At 53.4% G+C, this 18,854-nt stretch overlaps 2 protein-coding genes across 10 annotated transcripts in view; one reads left to right on the top strand and one right to left on the bottom strand.

Moving 5' to 3' along the window:
• TTLL9 (tubulin tyrosine ligase like 9) overlaps nt 1-1,152 on the bottom strand; it is a 75,753-nt gene extending 74,601 nt beyond the window's left edge. The window contains exons 1-2 of one of the 2 annotated variants that reach the window (XM_054466897.2): nt 921-1,152; nt 516-589 (exon numbers count right to left, since the gene is read on the bottom strand). In XM_054466897.2, the coding sequence (XP_054322872.1) occupies nt 516-584 (69 nt within the window). In that variant the 5' untranslated portion in view covers nt 585-589; nt 921-1,152. The remainder of the gene's footprint in view (nt 1-515; nt 590-920) is intronic. The other variant, XM_054466898.2, reaches the window with a different exon arrangement.
• DUSP15 (dual specificity phosphatase 15) lies at nt 1,128-10,811 on the top strand. Of its 8 annotated transcripts, none has more exons than XM_054466905.2 (7): nt 1,128-1,298; nt 2,277-2,310; nt 4,717-4,799; nt 6,870-6,919; nt 7,891-7,965; nt 9,141-9,312; nt 10,209-10,811. In XM_054466905.2, exons 1-7 carry the CDS (start codon nt 1,287-1,289, stop codon nt 10,479-10,481), a joined length of 699 nt encoding a protein of 232 aa, XP_054322880.1. In that variant the 5' UTR covers nt 1,128-1,286; the 3' UTR covers nt 10,482-10,811. The 8 variants fall into 8 exon arrangements, with proteins under 8 accessions (XP_054322880.1, XP_054322882.1, XP_054322881.1 ...); XM_054466907.2 differs by having other exon boundaries at nt 1,148-1,298; nt 9,162-9,312; XM_054466906.2 differs by lacking the exon at nt 1,128-1,298 and adding an exon at nt 1,329-1,557 and having other exon boundaries at nt 9,162-9,312.
• Nucleotides 10,812-18,854: the final 8,043 nt, after the last annotated feature.

Raw genomic sequence — 18,854 nt, 5'->3', positions numbered from 1 at the left:
GGTATGTATGAGAACTCTGGGCTTTTATGAGAGCTGAGACAGGCAGCCCCATGTATGCTATGAACTTGAGGGAGGAAGAAACAGGAAAGAAACAGTTTTATTTTTCTCCAATCACTGTATTTCAAAGGGCTCTGTGGATTCTCTCTGTCCTGCTCTCTATCCACAATCCCCAGTCACCTACTACTATAGATTGAGGGGTGGGGGTGATGGCTGAAGGAACAAAGCTGGTGCAGCTGCTTCTATTTCAGTCCTATAGGAAGTGTCTTGATTATTTTACATTCTCCACCTTTGGTCCTAGAAGCCAGGAAGGGCTCACCTCAACATCCTCAGAAACACAGCGTTAGCTGGGGCTCACGGGGACTTTTCCAGGGTCATCTAGCAGGTCAGAGGTGAACAGGGCCTCAAACTTTGGTCTCCAGACCCCTTCCAGGACCCTGACCTCTAGCTATTAATACATCCTGATGTAGTCTCCTTCAGACTGGAACCCTCCCACAAACCCCTCTCCCAACATTCACCTGTAATTTCTTGGGGCACCTAATGGCAGTTGTGCCTGGTCCCAGCAGAGCTTCGCTGGATGGCACCATCCCTCCTAGGGGCCGAAATGGATGGAAGGAAGGAGTGAGAGGATGGAGGAATGGATGGAAGGAAGGAGTGAGAGGATGGAGGAATGGATGGAAGGAAGGAGTGAGAGGATGGAGGAATGGATGGAAGGAAGGAGTGAGAGGATGGAGGAATGGATGGAAGGAAGGAGTGAGAGGATGGAGGAATGGATGGAAGGAAGGAGTGAGAGGATGGAGGAATGGATGGGAAGATGGACGAGTGAATGAGTGAATAGGAGGATGGGAGAATGGATGGGAAAGGAGGAAGGCTGGTTGGTAGGGTGTCTGCACGGGTGGAGAGGATGTATCCGAAGGAATTACCCACTTATCCCGTTCCAAGCAGACTCTGAAGAGCAGAGAGCCCTTGGCGATCAAAGTCCAGCCCCGTCACGTTTCTGCTGGAAGCCGAGGCGGGAGAAGTTGGGTGCTTTGCCCCGGGGCCCGCAGGGACGTCCAGGCAGAGCCGGAAGGGGGACGGGAGTTTGCGGGCCGGCCGGGGGGCTCTAGGCGACATCCCCCCATCCGCCCGCGCCTGCCGGTGCCAGGGTGGGGTAGCGCCCCCGCCCCCACCTCCGGAGGTGGCGGCCCCACGCGGCCCCAACAAACTGCCGTTGTCCCGCGGGCCGTGGGCCCGGCACACTGGGGCTTTGTCCGGCCCCCCGCCGCGACCCGAGGCGGGGGCCCCACATGACCGAAGGGGTAGGAGGAGCCTTCGGCGGCGGCGGTGGCGGCGGCGGCTCCACCACCATTTCCCTCCCGGGCCGGGGGTCGGCGGGCGGTGGCGGTGGCTGGGCAGGGCTGGGCAGGGCCGCGGACGCCAGGCCCCCCGTTCCCCGCCAGGCTGCAGGCGTCGGGCCTGGGCCGTCAGGGCAGCTGTGACCGGATCGCTTCCCGGGCGGCGAGCTGGGGGTGCACCCGGACCGCCGCCCCCGTGATCATGGGCAATGGCATGACCAAGGTAGGGGGCGGGCCCCGCGCAGCCTCCCCGGCCCCCGCCCCGGCCGCCGCGGCCCGGCGCTGACCGGCTCGGTCCGCCCGCCTCTGACCTTCTGGTCTCGCCGGTCTCCGTGCGGCGGCATCTCCGTGTCCCTGTGACTCGAGACCGCGGCTGTCGGGTCTCCCCCTCTCTGACCCTGCGTCTCTGTCGCCGCTGTGTCCGCCCTTTCTCCGTGACTCTGTGTCTCTTGCTGTGTCTTGCTGTGGCTGTCACTCCCAGGCTGTCTCCCAGTGAGTGCTGCTCTCCGTCTGCATGTGTCCCTCTCCCTTGTCGCTGACTCCTCGCCTCTCTCCGGGGTTGTTTCTCCATCCTTTCCCGCCTCTGCCTGTCCCTGCCTTTCTGCCTCCCCAGCCCCAGAATTTCCATCCCTGCACTCTGCAAGTCCACCTCTCTCCTCTCCTCTCCTCCTAAGACCTGCCTTCCTCCTCTCCCCTCTCATACCCAAGCTGGCCTCCCTTGGTTCCCTCGGTTGGTTAACTGGCCCCCTCACCCACCCTCCCCAGAGCCCCAGACCCCTCTCACAGAGGACTCAGGGCCCACAGAAGGGAAGAGAGTGCTCCCTGAGCCCTGAGGTCCATACCCTTCTTGGGACAGAGAGGGGCTGTGGGCCCCCCAGCTGCCCTGGGGGTGGAAGGGGGTGCAGCCCCTGCCCCACTGACCCTTGCTTGTCCTTCCTCTAGGTACTTCCTGGACTCTACCTCGGAAACTTCATTGGTGAGCACTGCCCACTCTGTCCAGAGGCCATGGCACTCTGCCTGTCTCAGGCCTGTGTCCACCATTCATGCCCTGGCCCATGCATCTCAGGAATGGAGTTGGGGGCAGGGAAGCGGCCCCAGGCTGGGAGGGGGGAAAGGCTGATGGAGGACAAGGGGTGCACGTGCAGGTGAGTGTCCCCAGGCTTGAAGGGACATGGAGGGAGCATGCGGGCCTGACACTGACATCCCTCCCCGCCATTCAGCCTTCCCCAGTGTTCTACCACCAGACCAAAGGGCCAGAGCAAAGGGCTCCTGGCCTGGGCTGTGGACCTGAGCAAGTCTATACCTGCGCTAAGCCTCAGCGTCCTCCTCAGCACAAAAGGTCCACCAGCTGCTGAGGGCTCTTCTGGCCCTGAGGTTCTGGGTTGAGGTCTGTTTGCGAGTGCTGCTTCTAGCGGGGAAGCTGGGAACTCTTCCCCTCGTAACTTCCTCCTTGTCAGAGGAGAGGTCCCTGGAGATGGGCTGGGCCTTCTTATGAGCAGGGTCATGAGCACCAACCCTGTCGCACCCCAGAGCCCTGGAGCAGCTGGGCAGCCTGGAGCTGGAAGTTGGGGGGGCAGTGAGCCGGCAAGCTTTGCATTCCCCACTCTCTCATCCATTCCTTTCACAATCTTCAGTCAGGAGGAGGGGACACCCATGTATAGATACCTTGTTCTTCAGGGGCTTCCAGGCTGGTGGCAGGCAGGCAGAGCTGAACATAGACCTTGGGTAGAAAACATGCTGGGTAGAAACCATGCTAAGGGGGCTGGGCGCAGTGGCTCACGCCTTTAATCCCAGCACTTTGGGAGGCGGAGGCAGGCAGACCACCTGAGGTCAGGAGTTCGAGACCAGCCTGGCCAACATAGTGAAACCCCATCTCTACTAAAAATACAAAAATCAGCCAGGCACGGTGGCAGGCGCCTGTAATCCCAGCTACTTGGGAGGCTGAGGCAGGAGAATTGCTTGAACCCGGGAGGCGGGGGTTGCAGTGAGCCGAGATCGTGCCACTGCACTCCAGCCTGGGTGACAGAGCGAGACTCTGTCTCAAAAAAAAAAAAAGAAAAGAAAAGAAAAGAAAACATGCTAAGGGGCAGACTGATCCAGGGCTTGGGTGACCCAAGGTGGGAAAATCATTTCCATCTGCAGAGTCAGAGAAAGCTTCAGAGAGGGAGGGGCTCAGGTGCTTCACCCTCGTAAATCCTGGTCCCTTCCTTCCTGGGAGCTCCCTCAGCCGCTCATGCCACCTTGATTTCTGTGAGTATTTGGCCAAGTAAGGTCTGAACCCTCTGTAAGTGTGCAGGCCCCACAAGGGCAGGAGCCACGAAGCTGGCCCCCAGACCTCCAGTGCCCAGCCAAAGTATACACATGGTTAGCACTCGGTAAATGCTCATCGAATGAGGAAGTGGAGATAGAGGGGACATGTGTTATTTATTCTGAATATAAAAGATCTGCATACGCTGGGTATGCAGCCCCTAGAGAGGGCCACTGTTGGGTACATCCTTGTTCATATATCTTTGTAGATAAAGACATAATATTTAAAACAAAAGTGGAAGCTTATTCTGTGTCCTTAAAAATACATTGTGGGCATCAGCCGGGCTCAATGGCTCACGCCTGTAATCCCAGCACTTTGGGAGGCCAAGGCGGGCGGATCACGAGGTCAGGAGATCAAGACCATCCTGGCTAACACGGTGAAACCCTGTCTCTACTAAAAATGCAAAAAAATTAGCCGGGCGTGGTGGCGGGTGCCTGTAGTCCCAGCTACTCCGGAGGCTGAGGCAGGAGAATGGCGTGAACCCGGGAGGTGGAGCTTGCAGTGAGCCGAGATCGCGCCACTAGACTCCAGCCTGGGCGACAGAGCAAGACACCGTCTCAAAAAACAAACAAACAAACAAACAAACAAACACTGTGGGTATCATTGCACATCAGCATATAGAACTCTTTTTAATGGCAGCACACTGTGCCAAAGTATGCCTACACCATTAATCATCCAGTCCCTTTTTAATGAACACTAGGTTGTTCCCATGTTTCAACTATTTGTGGTATAAGCAGGACTGCAGAGAACATCATCCTCCACACACGGTTTTCTGTGTGAGCAAGCGCTTCTGTAGACAAGATTCCTAGAAGTAGGATTGCTGGGTCAAAGAATATGCCTGGGAAGGGTGTTTTGGATGGAAAGAACAGCATGAGCAAGGATGGGGATATGCTGGACTGTTACTTGTGCGTGCCCCAGAAGCAAGAGGATCAGGGAGCCGGCAGAGTGTGGGCAGAGGTGGACTGGAGGGGTGAGGGGGAGAGCTGGGCAGGCAGTGAGCTCCCTCTGCACTTGGCCATCAGGGACAAATAAGTCACACCAGCCAGATTGGCTCAAGCATCCTATTTCTTTCAGATGCCAAAGACCTGGATCAGCTGGGCCGGAATAAGATCACACACATCATCTCTATCCATGAGTCACCCCAGCCTCTGCTGCAGGTACTTATTACCCCCATCCCAGGGCTATGCGGGGGTGGGAGGTGCAGACCCGTTTATCAAATATCTGCTATGTGCTAGGTGCTATGCTTCCTTCTTGACTCATGTTAACTCATTTGGTCTCCACCACTGGGCCATTTTACATTATCATCCCTATTTGGCAGCTGAGGCCCAGAGAGGTCAATCAACTCACCTAAGGTCACATATCCAGGAAGCTGAGGAGTTGGGGTATGAACACAGGCCATCTAGCACCAGAAGTCTCACACTGAACCTTAAAATGGCCCCCATATGGGCTTCCCATGACCCAGCTGGATGGATGAATCCAAACGGATGACTCTGGGCTCTGTATCTTGCTATGCAACCTTGGGCTGTGACTTCACCTCTCTAAGGCTTTGATCCCTCAGCTCTGTCTGCCCCCAGGAGGCTGCTGTGAGGATGCAAAGGGACTGCAGGATGGTGAAGACGCTTTGCACACTGTAAAGCGTGGTCCCCTCTAGAGCGGTTGGTGCTGGTATTATCAAATCCTGGGAAAGGGGCACGAGGGTGTTAGGACCCAGCAGAGGAAAGTAATAAATCCAGACTACACGTGCTTATGTCAGGAACATCTTCACTGTTTATTCGCTCTATGACCTTGGCGACAGGACTTTGCACCCTCTGAGCCTCAGTTGCCTGATCTGTAAAATGGGAACTTTATAACAGTACCCACTTCACTGAGTGGTTGGGAACCACATAAATAGATGCCCAACAAATCACAACTGATACTATAACAAAGTTAATCATATTCTTATCCCATAAACAGAGCCTCTTCCCCCTTATCTATTAGAGTCTGTATCATCCACTGGAAAGAAAGAACCATGGGTGGGAAAAGGTCCTGGAGATCTGAAACGAAGACCCTGTTCTGCCATAGACTTGCTGTGTGATCTTGGCCAAGGTCCTTCCCTTCTCTAGGCCTCAGTTTTCCCACATGTCAGATTTGATATTCTCTAACAGCAACCTCCAATAATCTATGATTTTCAGTGTCATTCAGAGAAGAAATTTCCAGGCCATTGCAGTCTTATTTTGCCTCATAGGGCAGCCTCGTTTGGGAGTATTTGGAGTAAACAGTCACTAGATTGCACGGGGAAGGTTGTCAAGTCACGAGTGTATTTACTAATGAAATGACAGCCTACACAATGAGTCTCTGCTCCTACAGCCCTTCCTGCTTCTCCCAAGCATCTCTCCCTCCCCGCTCCATCAGCGAATTTACCAGGCAGGGTTTGATAGTACCACACAAACCCAAGGCCAAATGTGTTGCAAAGTGAAATTGCAAACCTTGCCAAAGATGCAGGATGTCATGACCTTGGGGAATGTGAGTGAGAGAAGGGCTGGAATCTCACACAAAGCCATGGACAAATGAGAACTGGCTGGTGGTCCCTTAGTTACTGCCAGTGATGGGCCTGGCCCCTGAAAAGAGCCATTTGAATATCAAAATGTTAAGACAGTTTCTTGAGAAAAGCAAGGAGGTCCTCAGGAGGCGGGCAAAAATAATCTTCATGATATTGTGTGGCTGATCAGGAACAAAGGCCATCACAGCAAGTTTGTTGGAAAAAATTCCTGACAATTTATTCCTTGATTATTCTCCTAATTAGCACATCATTTTATAACCATGATTCCTGAAATGTATACTTGTTTTCATGATTTTTGTTTCTTTTCAAGATAATCAAATCTGCTTTACCTTTTTTACGATGGGAATTTACATTGTAATTCCAATTTGGAGTGGAGTCCCTTTAAGTAGCCCTTTCCTGGCTACTTGATAAAGGTTCCTAGGTCCCTGTTGGGAGGGATAGGTGACATCATGCCCAAGTTGCTGATGGGGTTAGGAGACACCATCTGCTTAGAAGGTTCAGAAATCACAAGTGGTCACAGCTGGGAGACCTCAGAGATGACAACTACTTTCTTTGGACAGAGAGGACCATGGTGAGCCAGAGAGGGGCAGGAACTGGGCTGGGGTTATGCCCTGCCTGGGCAGCTCAGACCAGCATCAGGGAGGGTTGCAGGCAAGGTCCCCCGCCTGAGTATATTTTGTACTTGTAGGATATCACCTACCTTCGCATCCCGGTGGCTGATACCCCTGAGGTACCCATGTAAGTTCCCCGGGATGGACCCACAGATGGACAGACAGCTGCCTCCTGTGGTGGGGGAGGGGGAGGGGGTTTGAAGGAGGACAAAGTACTCAGGCCAGAAAGCTATCACAGATGTTCAACTCAACCAGTCCCAGGTTTGACTCTGTCTCAACCATGCCCTTGTGATAGGCCCTTGGCCAAGACTCTCCACCTCCCCGAGCCTCAGTCTCATCAGCTATGAAATGGGAAAAGGACACTCTGTACCTTGGGACCAGCTACACCGGCTGATTTGAAAGGGTCATGTTCAGCCTGTTCCTGGCCTTGGGGTTAAGACATCTGAGTTCCAGCCAGGCTTTGCCATTTACTTGCTGTGTGACCTTGAACAAATCACTTACCCGCTCTGAGCCTCACCTGTAAATCAGGAGTGCATGATCAGAGTCAAGGAGGCTTTCGAAGATCAGATGACACAGGTCAAGGATCTAGGATAGGGCCTGGAGTATAATTGAGCTCAGAAAACGAGATTTTTGTTTGTGGCATCAGCAGTAGTGCCTCCCCGCTTGGGATGGAGCCAAGCAGACAGTCCTGCCCCTTGGGAATCTTACTCCCAGTCTGCTGCTGCCCATCATTGTGCCCAGGTGCTCTGATTGCAGACCCCAGAGGAGTGGGACCCCTGTATTTCTTCCCACCCATTTCTTTGAAAGGCCACAATAAACCCACCATGAAAACAGGGTCCACAGGAGGAGTGCTCCTGCCTAGATGGTGAGATTTGCCCTGACTGGTCTCTCTCACTGCCTGAAATGCCACCATTCTTGCTTCACACCCACACACCTCCAGCTCATGCTAAGTACTGGCCCATATTCACTGCATGTGCCGGCTGACCTGGGGACCCCAGGGCTCTATGTCCCTTGCTATCCTGTAATTGGGGTGGGGGCGGAACAACTCCTGAGAGATCTGCCCTGCAGTGCTCCCTACCCTATTGCTTTCTCCTCTAGCAAAAAGCACTTCAAAGAATGTATCAACTTCATCCACTGCTGCCGCCTTAATGGGGGAAACTGCCTTGTGCACTGGTGAGTTAAGGAGAGGGGGATAAGGTGGGGGAGGAAGGAAGTGGCTATGCCCTCTGCTGAAGGAAGTGGCTATGCCCTCTGCTGAACACTCCCCCTATGGGAAGGCTGGACCTGTGAGGGATCTTCTCCAGCCTGTCACAGTGCCTGAGGGCCCACCATTCACTGGAGAGAGGCCAACCCGGGACTCTATTCCTTATGAGCTGTGTGGCCATAGCCAAGTAGCTGTTTCTCTCTGAGACTCAAAGTCCTCATCTGTAAAATGGGGAAAAGAAAGCTGACCTGACGGGACTGTTGGGAGGGATAGGTGAGGTCATGCAGGTAGCTCGTCACCCTCCAGTAGTTCTGGACCTCCCTCCTCCCCTCCAGGCCTTGGAGATGATGGTGCAGGGCAGTGGGGAACCCTGAGCTGGGAGACAGGAATTCTGGGTCTTCCCACGTGCCCCTCGCTGATGTCATTCATTCCTTAACTTCTCACTGAGCACCCATCCTATCCAGGCTCAAGCTGGCTCTGCTGGAGGCCCAGCAATGAGGCCGGTTTCCCAAGCCTCATTTCCTACCCTCTCCCTCCTTCCCCTTTCCAGCTGTACTAACCTCCTCCCCATCCTCCAAATCTACCAGGCTTATGCCTCATGGTCTTTGCACACACTGCCCAGAAGGTTCCTGACTAACCCTTATCCATCTTTCAAACTTCATTGATGTCTATTCCTTGGGAACCCCCCCCTTCCCTAACCCCATCCCACCTATACCTCTTCCTATGTGGATCTCCTAGCCCCCAGACTCATCCTCAAAGCTATTATCACCACCTGGAATTGATTATCTGATCAATGTCTGTCCCCCCCCCAGCCATACTGTAAGCTCCACGACAGCAAAGACCATGTCTGTTTTATACCCACTGCATCCCCAGTACCTGAAAAAGAACAGATGCTCAGGACATATTTATTGACTGAATGAATGGTGTTTCACTTAGGCTTTTGATGTGGGAGAACCCAGGGGATGCTCTAGACAGAGGGAACAGCATGGCAAAGGCCTGGAGGTGGGATGGCAAGTCCTGACAGGTCCCTTATGGTTGGAGCTCAGGAGGCGAGGGTGGGAGAGTTGAAGCAGGGTGGGGTGCCTGGGGGGCACGGAGGACATTGGATCTTACTTGAAACCTGAGGGGTCGTCGGGGATCCCAGCTTTGCAGGCATCTCTCGCAGCACCACGATTGTGACAGCATATGTGATGACTGTGACGGGGCTAGGCTGGCGGGACGTGCTTGAAGCCATCAAGGCCACCCGGCCCATCGCCAACCCCAACCCAGGCTTTAGGCAGCAGCTTGAAGAGTTTGGCTGGGGCAGTTCCCGGAAGGTAGGGATGGGGTCAAGGGCTGGGTTGGGCCAGGAGTGGGAGATTCTTCTTCCCACTCGAATTGATCACTGATTGGAACAATTTTAGCCTGTGCCTCAGATTCGGATTTTTCTAGGGTCTCAAACTCATGGCCTTTGAGCTAATCCAGCTCCTAGGTGTATTTTGTTAGACAGCCAGGTGTTTTCTTTTTCAATTTATTATTTGAATGCCTTTAGATCAGTGCGGGCCCTTCCATTTGACCAGGTCTTCCAGCCCTCCCCACTGCCTGCCCTACCTGGCTGGAACCTGAAGGATTTGAGTGTTTGACCCCATCGGGGAGAATTGTCCATGTCCTACTCCACCCCTGTGTCCTTGATGAGACCACAGCAGTTTCCCTCTTATACCTCTTGGGGAGATGCTACGTAGAAATGTCAGGAACTGAGCCTCCCTGGGAACAAAGGATGAGAGGGGGAGGGCTCTCAGCAGGTTGAGGGCGGTACCCAGAGGCTCATCTGCAGCACGGCGTTGGGAAAGAGTCGGGCAAGGAAGAAATCTGTGGGAATGGGGTTGTGAGCACAGAGGTGCAAAGTGGGAGGAGTTACCCAGAAGCGCAAAGCGGGAGGAGTGATCCCCGCTGGGCGCCTGGGGGTCACTTTAGCAGGTCCGGAAGCTGGAGTGTAAAAGGGGGAAGAGGGGTCAAGGAGAGGGAAGGGCCTCCTAGAAAGGAAGGGGGACTCAGTGAGGGGATGGAAACCCCGGAGAAGGGAGGCAAAGAAGACGCTCAGGAAGGGAGGGGCTCAGCGAGGTGTGGGACGCTCGGAGAAGGGCGAAGGTCGGGAGGGGGGGGGCGGGGCCGGCTGCCTTGACCCCGCCCCGCGGCCGGCCTTGACCCCGCCCACCTCACCCGCCCACCCCAGCTTCGCCGGCAGCTGGAAGAGCGCTTCGGCGAGAGCCCCTTCCGCGACGAGGAGGAGTTGCGCACGCTGCTGCCGCTGTGCAAGCGCTGCCGGCAGGGCTCCGCGACCTCGGCCTCCTCCGCCGGGCCGCACTCCGCAGCCTCCGAGGGAACCCTGCAGCGCCTGGTGCCGCGCACGCCCCGGGAAGCCCACCGGCCGCTGCCGCTGCTGGCGCGCGTCAAGCAGACTTTCTCTTGCCTCCCGCGGTGTCTGTCCCGCAAGGGCGGCAAGTGAGGATGCAGTCCCGCCGTGGCTCCCCACTTCCTTCCGACTGGCTCCCTTCGGGGGCTGTCTGCGCCTTCCATGCCCCCCAGGACGGGCCCAGAGGCTGGGGGAGCCCCGCGGCGGCCTGAACCCTGCCTCCCGCGCCCGCCCTGCTCGTCCGCGTCTGCAGTCAGCGTCCCCAACCTGTGCGTCTCCGTGTCTGGGCCGGCCTGCTGCAGCCACCTGGTGCCTTAGTCCTTGGGCTGGGGGAGGGGGCCCACCCTTAAAGGCGGCGGGAGGGGAGGGAGGGGGAGTGGAAGGTTTGACGGGCCTGGAGGGTATTAAAGAGACACAGAAGAAGCTGCCTGTCCGAGTGCCTCCCAGTCATTCAACAAAGGCGGGGCAGCCTTTGTCATTCAACTCCCAGTCATTCAACAAAGGCGGGATTCTGCCGGGAGCCAGCAGGACTGCCAGGGGCCAGCAGCCTGCAGAAAAGGGGATGCGAGGGAGCCTGCATCCCCTGGGGGCCTGAGGAGCCCACCACCCTCCCGCAACTGCAGTCTGCGGAGTTGCCTCCTGGGACCCCACCTCCTTCTCTAACATCTCCCCTCCCCCAAAGCCGCGGTGTCCCGCCTGACAAGGCCCAAGTCCCTCCTTCTCTCGGAACCCCTCTCCACCTTTCGAACCCCTCTCCACCACCCTGAGGGGCCCCTCCCCTCCCTTCCCCGTGCACAAATAGTAGCTAGGAAGGCGAGGCAGCGCCTCCCTCATCCTGACCTTTTACTGCATGAGTTCACTTAATCCTCAGGGAGGAAACAGAGGCTCAGAGAGGTCACGCAGCTTGCCCGAGCACATACAGCCAGAGCAGGGAAAGCTGGACGCTAGCTTAGTCAGTCTGAGTCCCATGGTGGTAGGTAGTTAGGAAGCAGCTCCTCTGGTTTGGGAGGTTCCTGACAAAGGAGGCTCCACCCCCAGCTAGTGGGAATGACCCTTCCTGCCAAGACTTTAAAGGCCAGGGCTGCCCATCAAAGCGGTAGCTGGCTCTGAGGATGAGTAGAAGTCACTGCAGCTGATATTTCCAAAACTAAAGTGAACCCAAAGTTGAGAGGGATCGAAAATAGCTATAACCCAATAGCCACTTGTATGGGGTTCTTAATATGCACAAATCACTGTGCTCAGGGCTGTCGGGGAGGCACCGATTCCAGCACTGGAGTTGGAGGATGGACAAAATAACCTTCAGCTGCCACCCCAACTTCCTACTCCTCATTCATTCAACAAATGTCCATTGAGTACCTACTGTGTGCCAGCCATTGTGCTTGGCCCTGGGTATACAGCAATGAGCAAAACCTCTGCTCATGTAGCTGACATTCTGGTCGGGAAGACAGCAGATAAAAAATATGCCAGGTGGTGAGGGAGTGGACCATTTGGTTATCTGGGGGAAGCATTCCAGGCAGACAGAACATTAAGGCCATGAGTTAGTAACCTCCTTGCCAGTAACCTCCAAAACCAGAAGGAGCTGCTTCCTAACTACCTACCATCATGAGTTAGGGTCTTTCCCTTCACAGTTCATGTGAAGAGCAAAGTGGCTGGACTCACCAGAGTGCAGGGAGCCTGAAGTCCTCCAGGCTGGTTAGTGGTGCTGCCAGACGCCCCATTTAAAACACCTTCTACCTCTGATGGTGTCTTCCCCTATTTAAAAGCCTCCATGGAGGCGGAGGCTGCAGTGAGCCAAGATTGCGCCACTGCACTCCAGCCTGGGTGACAGAGCGAGACCCTGTTTGAAAAAAGAAAAAAAAAAAGCCTCCATGGCCCCCATGATCTGTAGGACGGATCTGATATTCCAGATCAATCCTTCAGATGCTTCAAGAGCAAGGTGGCTACTAGAATATGGGAGCTGGAGGAAAGGAGGAGCATGAAGAAAGCCCTCCCAGCAGGTACACATCAGGAACAATGCTTCCAGTCTCTGGTCAATGCTGGCTGGGTGCCCAGCTCTGTGCCACTGCTGTGCAAAGGTGCAGTGAGTGGGGGGCGTTCTCTCTCAGAGCCTCAGTTCCATGAATACAGCAAGGAGTGGAGCAATCTGAGCAACTTGATCTCTTTCATATCCCACATCTCCTTTGACAATTTAATGAAAGATGCAAACCTCACCCCCCAAAAAATGCATAGACATGAAATTTACATTCACTTTTAGGGGGTCAGAGACCCCCACCAAGAATCCACAAAGTGCAGGTGTAGCTGTCGGCAGGCAGTGTGGGGCACTGCTTAGGCTCCCTGGCTCTAGGGAGCAGAGAGACACATTTTGGCTCCTGGCTCCACCACCCACTAGCTCTGTGACCTTGTTAGAGGGCTTTAACCTCTCTGAGCTCAGTCTTAACATTAAAACAGGGCATTATACCAACCTCATAGGCTGTTGTGAGAACCAATTGAGACACTGCAGGGAAGTGTTTAGCCAGGCCCAGCACTGTGATGAGCAGTCGGTAAGTGAGAACTCCTAATATTTACAGAAATAAGTGTGACCCCTGGACTACCTGCATCAGAACCTCACGGGGGAACTCATTACAATGTGAGTTTCCTGGGCTTCCTGCTCAGAAAGTCTGATTCTGCAGGTCTGAAAGGAGGTCATGAGTGTCCATTTGAAATGAGTTGCTGCCTCTCAGTTCTGGCAGGAGTTAGTTTGAGAAGCCCTATGCCTTTCCAATCTCAACAGTCCAGGTCCTGAAAAGAGACTGACAAGTATCCAGGTGGGCTGGGAAGAGCAGGTGATAGTTGCAGGGTGGGGCAAAGCTGTGTCTCTGGATGCTGCTGGGGGCCCACCTCCTGGGACCTGCCCCACTTGGGTGGATCTTGTGTCCCATAGCGCCTCCTGCCACCCCATAAAAGAGGATCAACACCCTCCAGGCTAGGCTGCTATGGGGAGGAGCAAAAGGAAAGGGCCTCCCAAGAGAGGGGACAAAACAGAAAGTGAAACCTGCCCACCCAGACTTTCACTTTCATAGCCTCCCAGCATCATCCAGGTGGCCCTTAGTCCCCAGGCCCACGTGGGTCGAGCCACTGCGAGCCCAAGACCTGGCCCCCGAGCACTGCATCCCTCATGGCCAGAAGGAAGGAAAGGTCCCCAACGGCAGGTGACCCATGGCAGAGCCAGAGGTTCCCTGTGCCTCTGGGACTGGGGTGGCACAGATTGAGAGTGGATGCTACATGGGGTTACGCTGGGAGGATGTGGGCAAGACCCTCTTTCGCCTCCCCTGGAAGCACGTAGTCAAGCAGGGCTACCAGGTGCAGCAGGACTCAGCGCTCTTCAGGGTAAGGGGACAGGGGACTGGAGACGCTCAGCACTGGGCAGGCTCTGGACACAAGTTGCCCCAGCACTGGGACTGACGGATAGCTGTGTGACCCTGGGCCACTTGCTGGCCTCTAGGGCTGAGGGTAATGTTCTCTACCTATTAGGGACTCTCAGACGCTTTCTTAAAACAATCAGCCAAGGCTGCCACGACCTGCACCACCCTCTCCTCTCAGAGGGCCCCTTCTCCCACTCCACCAATGCACTAATGGGAATTCCCTCAGCCTCCCACCCCCAAACCCACCAACCTCTGCAGCTCAGGAACCTTTTTGGTGCTCCCAACACCAGCCCTTCTCAGGGACCTCCTGCAGGAATGTCCTCCCTTTCCCCAGTCATCATTAACTTCTTCCAAACTGGCTCCTTTCTTGAGAAAGAGATGGTTAAGCTGAGGATGGTGGGAGCATGCCAGGTAAAGGTGAAGAGGAGAAGGTGTTGCAGGCAAAGGGAACTGAATGTGCAAAGGTCTAATGGAGATAAAGACATGAAGCATTTAGAGACGAAAAGAACTAAAGTGGGGGAAGAGAGGGAGTGGAGGCAGATGAGGCCCAGGAGGGGCAGTTCATGCATGGCTTTGAGGCCATCATGAAGAGTTGGAACTCTTTCACAAGGGCAATGGGGAGCTATGGTAGGGGAGGGTCAAAACCAGATTTGTGGCCAGGAGCTGTGCCTCAACTGTAATCCTACCACTTTGGGAGGTCAAGGCAGGAGGATCACTTGAGCCCAGGAGTTCGAGACCAGCCTGGGCAACATAGTGAGAGCCCGTCTCTACAAAAAGAAAGAAAAAAAAAAGACCAGATTTGCATTTAGAAAGATCCCCCTTGGAGGCCTCCTGGCATTGTGGAGGGACAGTTGCCATCATTTCAATTCTGGGCTCTCTTCCCTGAGCAATAAGCAACCATCCGCACATCCACACACCACCACCCCAAACACCAAAGTCACCTCCAGCCCCTCCTTCTGTGGCCTACCCCCTCCTTCCACAGTGGGAAGCACCTGGAGAGTCTCCTCACACCAACTCCCTCCCTCTCAGCCTCCCAGCCCCCCATGACCACTCCGGCTTCTGTCCCTCTTGATAATGCCTCTAGTTGCCAAATCCAAGCATATGTCACTGTCTTCATCTTCTTTGGCTCCTGGATGGGTTTGGGTGGGTCTGCATCTTGTAGGCCCTCCCTCCTCCTTGAAATACTCTCATTTGGCTTCCAGAATCTCTGCCGCCTGCCCTGCAACCCCTCCCAGGCCTTTGTTTGTCAACCTCCATCCTATCCCCTCCTCTGCTGGGGCTCCCAGCACTCACTTCTGAACCTACTTCCTCATGTCCCACTGTCCCCTTCCATGGCCTCAGCATGGTGGCTGCGGGTCTTCCTCTGAACCCCAAGCCTGCTCATCAAGCTGCCTGCTGGGTGCTGTCTCCTGGATGGCCCCCGAGCACCTCAAACTCAACACACCCCAAACATCACACTCATCAGCTCTGCCCCACAAATTTCTGCCACCTGGGTACCTGAACCCTGGCCACTCCCCACCTTCCAGCCTCATTCTACTCCATTACCAAGGCCTGCTGGCTCTCCCTGCAGAATGTCTCTTCAGTCCCTCTGCTGGAACCCATCTCCGTCAGCTCTCACAGGACAACTGCTGTGACCTCCCTGGGCTTCCTGCTTCCCCCATCCCTCAGCAATCCCCACAGTCCTTAAGAGGGATCTTTCTAAATGCAAATCTGGCCTCGACCCTCCCCTACTCAGAATCCTTCCATAGCCCCCCATTGCCCTTGTGAAGGAGTCTCAACTCCTCACTCACTACACCCTCAAAGCCATGCATGAACTGCCCCCCTCCCTGGCCTCATCTGTCTCTACTCCCTCCCCTCCCCAGCTGTAGCTCCTTTCATTTCTAAATGTTTCATGTCTTTATCACCGTTAAACCTTTGCACATGTGATTCCCTTTGCCTGCAATGCCTTCTGCTCTTCACTTTTACCTGGTCAGCTCCCACCATCCTCAGCTTAATCATCTCTTCCTCAAGAGAGGCTTCCCTGGGAGGTGAGGAATAAAAGACTACAAATTGGGTTCAGTGTATACTGTTTGGGTGATGGGTGCACCAAAACCTCACAAATCACCACTAAAGAACTTACTCATGTAACCAAATACCACCTGTTCCCCAAAACCTATGGAAATAAAAAATTTTTTTAAAAAAGAAAGAGTCTTCCCCGATGCATTCATTTATTTAATGCATTTATTAAGCTCCAACTCAGTGCTTCTTCCAAGTCACCACTGACTCCAAAGGTGAAGGCTCATTGAACAACTTTCCCTATGAATTTTAAGTGTCTGGTGTGAGTTTGTCTTCTCCAGCAGACCATGCGCCGCTTGAGGGTGGTGTCATCAAGCACTGTGCCTGGCACATAGTAGGTGCTCAATAAGTGTTGAATGGGTGGTTGCATGGCCTGTCCCTTAAGACGTATATGCTGTTGTTCAGAGGCAAGAGATTCTGGGGGCTGGCCTCCCCATCCTTTTGGCTGCTCTGGCCCATCCCTCAGTCCACCACTGTCATACACGTGACTCCTTAGCTTCAAACCCTTCTGGTGCCCAAAGCTCATGGAATAAAGCTTGGCCTTCAAGGACATTCATGATATAGCTTCAGCTTATCTCTTCCTCCTTAATTTCTCTTGCTCTTTCCCCCACCACACACAGTCAACCCTCATTATTCATGGATCCTGTAGTTGCAAATTATCCTATTTGCTGTAATTTATTTGTAATCCCCAAAGCAACACTTGTATCAGTTTCATGGCCATTCATGGATGTGCGCAGAATGGCAAAAAAGGTAAGTCGCCCGCCAACCACCCAGGAACATTCAAAGCTCAGGTCAAACAAGGCAATTCTCTGCCTTCTTATTTCAGCTCTTATACTGTAAACAAGTGTCCTTTTTACAGTCTCTTTAGTGCCACATTTTTTATGTTTTTGTGCCTCTTTGTTGGTGATTCAAAATGGCCCCCAAGCATAAAGCTGAAGTGTGGTCTAGTGCTCCTGAGTGCGAGAAAGCTGTCATGTGCCTTCTGGAGAAAATACAAGTTAAATAAGTTTCGTTCAGGCATGAGGTTTAGAGCTGTTGGTTGTGAGTTCAGTGTTAATAAATCAACATCATATTAAATAAAGTTCCTCAAACAGAAACACACAGAAAACAAGGTTATGTGTTGGTTGGTTGATGAAAATGGTATGACCAGAAGCTGGCAGGGACCTAGCCCTGTATTTCCCCTAGGAGCACTGCTTCCTTAGTCACTAATTTAGTGTTTATGGGAACTTTATAGAACATAACTAAACTCCCTCAACTAACGAGAGTTGACTGTATCCTCAGACACACACACCCAGCAAGGGCAACACCAGGCTGCTCACTGACCCCTGAGTGCACCACGCCCTTCCACACCTCCAGGACTTTGCTCAAGCTCTTCCCTCTTCCAAAAATGTCACTCCATCTGTCAACTTCCTACTGACCCTTCAAGGCCCAGCTCAGTGCATTCAACAAATACATACTGAGGGTGTCCTGTGTGCCAGGAACCATTCTAGTCGCTTGGAGACCACAGCCATGAACAAAACCAATACTCCTCTAGTCATGGTGATAGCACCCTCTGCCCTGTGCCCACGTCATCTTCGTGTTATTCTTAATACAATAAGTGTCACAATAAATTAGCAGTGTGTGCCAGGCACTTATCTAAGCATTTTACATGCACCAGCTCATCTTATACCTACCCCAACCTCGCGAGGTTGGGTGGTATTGACACCTACAGACATTTACAGACAATAAAATCAAGCCTCAAATAGTCTCACCCCTGGTACCCACAAGGAACTGTGGCTTTTCTGTTTTGGTGTCCATGTTTCCAACAAGACCTGGAGTCTCTGAGGACAATGATTGAGTGCAATTCATCAGTTAAATCCTCCTCAGTGCTGAACAAGAGAAATGTAGCAAAGCATCTCCTGATGGCCCCCTCTTTGACCACACTGGCCTTGCCTGAATTATCCATCTCTTTTTCACTGCAGGCCCTTTGCCTTTGCTGTTCCTTTTACTGGAACACCTTTCCCCAGCTGTTCATCAGGCTCCATCCAGGTTTTAGCACAAATGTTACCTCCTGAAAGAGGCCTTTTCTGACCACACTCTTTAAAGTAGCCTCCCAGGCTGGGCACGGTAACTCACACCTGTAATCCCAGTGCTTTGGGAGGCCGAGGCAGGAGGATCACTTGAGCCCAAGAGTTCGAGACCAACCACCTGGGCAACATAGTGACACCCCCATCTCTACAAAAAATATTTTACTATTAGCCAGACATGGTGGGGTGCGCCTGTAGTCCCAGCTACTTGGCTGAGGTGGGAGGATCACTCGAACCCAGGAGGTCGAGGTTGCAGTGAGCCCTGATCACCAGGCTGGAGTGAAGTGGTGTGATCACGGCTTACTGCAGCCTCGACCTCCTGGGCTCATGTGATCCTCCTGCCTCACTCTCCCAAGTAGCTAGGACTACAGGCACGTACTACCACACCTGGCTAGTTTTTATTTTTTATTTTTTTTAGTAGAGACAGGGTCTCACTCCTTTTACATTTTAAGAAATGTTCTCTGGCCCTAAAAGATTTTCTCCTACATTATTGTCCATTAATTTTTATCATTTTGTCTCTTACCTGTGGTTTTAAAAATCATCTGGAGTCCACTTTGTGTATGACAATAGGTAGGGATTTCGTTCTATGGCTCGGCAGATAGCAAACCACTGCCATGATTTTATATCCCATCACTCTATTTATTTTTTCTTTTATTTATCACAAACCATAATTTGGAATATAGCTATTTCTGTCTAACTGATTACAGCTGTCTTCTCCCATTAGGCTTGAGAGCAGGAACCATTTCTATCTTATTCCTCATTCAATCCCCAGCCCTAGCTGGGGTCCTAGTAGGAGCTCAAATAATATGTGTTGTGGGGAGGGAGGGAGGGAAAGGGAAGGGAAAAGGAGGGAAAGAGAGGGCAGGGGGCAAGGCAGATTCTCATCCCTCTGCATGGCCCAGTGCCCTAGCTATTCCTCCCCAAATGCCCCCCCAAGCCCCCCA

This window comes from Pongo pygmaeus, chromosome 21, assembly GCF_028885625.2.
Source record: "Pongo pygmaeus isolate AG05252 chromosome 21, NHGRI_mPonPyg2-v2.0_pri, whole genome shotgun sequence".
Classification (NCBI taxonomy): Eukaryota; Metazoa; Chordata; class Mammalia; order Primates; family Hominidae; genus Pongo; species Pongo pygmaeus.
The sequence above is the reverse complement of the archived record's forward strand: the minus strand, read 5'-3'. Positions and strand labels throughout refer to the sequence as shown.